The sequence below is a fragment of the Mustela lutreola genome, chromosome 15 (assembly GCF_030435805.1).
Source record: "Mustela lutreola isolate mMusLut2 chromosome 15, mMusLut2.pri, whole genome shotgun sequence".
Taxonomy (NCBI): domain Eukaryota; kingdom Metazoa; phylum Chordata; class Mammalia; order Carnivora; family Mustelidae; genus Mustela; species Mustela lutreola.
Window position 1 is genome coordinate 8860135 of NC_081304.1, and position 3836 is coordinate 8863970.

The 3836-nt window shown below is 43.1% G+C and overlaps 1 protein-coding gene across 1 annotated transcript; it reads right to left on the reverse strand.

Annotated features, from left to right (window-relative positions):
• Positions 1-3040: 3040 nt before the first annotated feature.
• LOC131816688 (large ribosomal subunit protein eL22-like) lies at positions 3041-3466 on the reverse strand. Its single transcript, XM_059149623.1, has one exon. It carries the CDS (start codon positions 3464-3466, stop codon positions 3041-3043), a length of 426 nt encoding a protein of 141 aa, XP_059005606.1.
• Between the last annotated feature and the right edge of the window lie 370 nt (positions 3467-3836).

Here is a 3836-nt window from a genome sequence, read left to right on the forward strand (position 1 = left end):
TAGTCAATGTCTGAAGAAAATCTAAGAAATGAAAATTGATTGCGGTCTCTGTCTCACTGTCACATGAGCTGTGAAGCTCTCTCTTGGTAGTAGCATGACAACTTTCCATCATTTATTATCTTTCATAAGGATCTAGGTTATGCCAGGAAGAGCCAGAAATCACCTGCCATGGCACTGCAGCCCACCTCACAGGTGGCCTTGAACTAGAGTAGAGGAGGGAATTCCGGCCAGTGAAACTATGAGCCTTCTATCTTCCTGTCCACATTTTCTGGGAGGCTTGTTGATCTGAACTCAAATTCTACTCCATTTCCTGGGGAACAGCCAACACTATGACCAAATGACAAGTACCAGACTGCCTTAGCTGGGGATCCCAGAAGCCGAACTTAAGTCAGGGATTTGAGTGAAAGTATTTTATTTAGGAGATGACAGAAAATACCCACAGAAGATTGAGGAAGATAGACAAAGAAGGGAATGCAGCCAAGAAAGAGTGTGTTACCAAGCCAGTTACAACTATGGATAAATGGAGATTAACTCACAGAGGGAAACCAGGGATCAGTGTAGAGCCTGTGACTTAGAGTCATCCTATAAGAATGAGGTCACTAGGGAAATGATAGACAAACTCCAGTCAGTTTTATTAATTGAGGGTATTCCCAGGGTTTTGTTTTTAAATACTCTGACAATTCCAATTTGCCATGCCAGCCGCGGAGCACCCTCCAGAAAGTAATGGGGAGCCTCTGGGCAGAGAAGTACAGGTGCTGGCAGTTGTGCTGAAGTGGAAAGTGTGAGATGTTGGTGGGCACTGGCGTAATGTAGTACGGGCTGACCCTTGCTCGCACCACTTCTGACACTGGTGCGCCCTGTCAGTTTCATTCTGTCTTACATCGATGCTTTGAGGCGGTGACCAGATGCAGTTTATTAAATAATTAAATAAAATAATCCAAATGGGAGGGGTCACAGGGTAAACCACAGTCAGCTCACTTGGTCTCAAGGCTGCACTTGACCTACGTTTTCTTCCTTCTCTTGCACACATTTCATATATTCCTCATTCCTGCCCCATGTTTCTACTGGTTGCCCACCGAGGAGAACCTCAGAACCTCTTCCCTAAATATCAGAACCCTTACCAGGCTCCTGTCAGGCTGCTGTCGTTGAAACTCCTGCAGTCACACGTTCAGTCTCATCTCCAGGCGTAGAAGCACCAATAAGCATTCAGTTCCCCGAGTTCAGCAACATGTTTTGACCCCATTTTATAGCATTAGTTCTCTGTGATAATCACTCCTACCAGTTGGGTGGCAAAACATACTCCAGGTGCAAGAGAAGCCCCATAAGGAAGAAAAAAAAAAAAGTAGGATTTGGTCATTGGAAGCTGATATTGTGCATTAAAATAATACACACCAAGACATGAACAGGACAGGGACAGGATCTGCTACCCAGGCATAGAGGAACACTTCGTGAAATTTTGCTAAATGAACAAACATGGATGTTTGCATAGAGATGATTCATGACAAGGAGTTTTTGGGAAACTGTGTATATAGATGGGCTTCTCAGTAATGACCCAATATTTAAAATTACACTGAATGTGATTACTCATAAGAAGATTCCAATAAAGGGACCCTGATTTAAACACAGTGCATTACTCATGCTGCTATGGAAAAAGAAGGGGCGACATTGTTAACTGAAGTGATTGGCTGGCTGTCAAGGGAAAATGTGTCTGGGACAGACGTGGATGGTACTTGGGAGTCTGGGGTGAGTCCTTGCACCACTGAGGGAGGCCACAGAGCATCAGAATTAAGAGAAATGGCAGATACCAGGCTTTTCACATCCAAGTCCTGGCCTTCTGCAAGTCAGGACAAGCTAAGCTCTGCTGCACTTATGAACCCCACAGTTCCAGCCTTTAAAGCAATATATTTCTCAGTATGTCACAATCCATGCAGGTCTTTAGAGTTTTAATGATGTACTAATTTTTTTTTTTTGAACAGCTGTGCATTTCCTTCACCTAACTTCCACTTCCACCCAACAAAATTCTACTTAACTTCCAGATTCTTAATGAGATTTTACTCTTCCATGGGACATTCTGTTCTTCCCCGTTCCATTACAGGAAGCGATTACTCCGTCCTCTTAACTCTGTGAACTTTACTTTGCGTTATTACCTATTAAATTCTTTGGTTGTTAATTTTTTACTCTGCCCTCTCTGCTTTAGGATGGGGATCTGCCTTAGACATTATCATATCAGTCAGAGAGAAAAAAAACACATAATAGCAAGTGTTTGTTGTATAATGAGTATAGTTTTAATGGCAATCTTATATAACTTTTGCTTAAAGAATCTGTACTTTTAATGTGCTGAGTAGATAATTTTTATTCTACAACAGGCCATATAAATCTTAGAGTGAACACAGTGGTACGGCATAAGGAACACCTGTGTGTGTGTGTGTGTGTGTGTGTGTGTGTGTGTGCTCGCACATGCACATGCTGGCACTTTTTCAGAGTAGTGCTGGTACCTGTCTGTCAACATCAGGGAATATTTCCATCTCTCCTCTTTCATTTGCCAACAATGCTGCATGTCAGAGCATGTGTTAATCCATATGATTTGTCCCCCGCACTTATAAATCTGCTTTTGTGCAGATATATAATTTTGTACCAGAATTAAAAAAAAAAAAAAGGCAAACCTTAATTTTCTTCTTTTTCATGGTACCATTTTTTGGTCCTGGAATGTGATGCCTGTGTGTATTTCAGTACTATTGTGCTGACTCTTGCAGTGTGAGTGTTTGACAATGATGGCCCGTGACTAAAGACAGAACCAACATGGACTTAGCTGCACAAACATTTCCGCAGGACCCAAGGGAAGGTTGATCTGGGATGTTCTCATTTCTAGTCGTGTTTTGGGTTGGTTGTGTTGTTTTGAAAGGGGTTGAAATACTTCATTTCTGTCCTCTTGGCCTTCAAGTTCAGAGCTGATTTCATCGCTGTAGTCATCCCGGCTTCGCTCAGCAGCTCACATAGATACAGCAGTCACTGCAGTTTGTTTGTTTGGTTGGTTTTTGGTTCAAGAACTCATACAAAATATTCCTGATAAATGAGTGTGAATCCTCATCTCCTCGCCTTCCTCATCCTGGTTAATCTGGAAGTAACACCAGTCCTGGTTCTCCTTGCAGTTAGCAGCTGTGCACAGCCAATCACGTGGACTCTCCTTCAAATAGTGTTTGGTGAGAGGTTTCAAAGATCTTTTGGGGGAAAAAAGCAGCTCAGAAGTTACAGCGATCCTGCTCTTGTTCCTTTCAGTGGTTACAACCCTTCCACCGAGATTCCCAGGTTTGCCATGCGCTGGGATCCTCTCTTGAAGAAACGGCTCAACATTGGCAGCGTCCGTGATTCCATCTTCTACAGAGCGGGGGCGGTCAAGGGTAAACTTCAGAACCTGCTCGGGGTTTTTTTGCCCCCCCTTTGCCACAAGTTTTTTCACAGGCACCATTGGAGGCAGAAAGGGCAGTCATCACAGTTTTATAATTTGTAGCGGTAGCCCCCATTGCTTTATGGCAAAAGGAGCACAAGCAAATCAACACAGAACACACATACCCGTGGATATTGGGTACACCGTCACCCACAAGTGTGCCTCCAGGATGTGGGCATACTTAAACACAGCATTTTGTGTGAAAGTGTATTCAGTTTTGTTATTCCGTCCTGTCGTGTGTCAGATTTTTTTAGAAGCAAAACCTCTGAGGCTCTCCTACCTTCATAGCATGCTCTCTGGTTTATAAACAAAAAAAGACAAGGGGGAAGTTACATGTTAGAGTGGAAATATGTCTGTGTGTCCTAACATGCACATAAACTGGTAAAGTGGT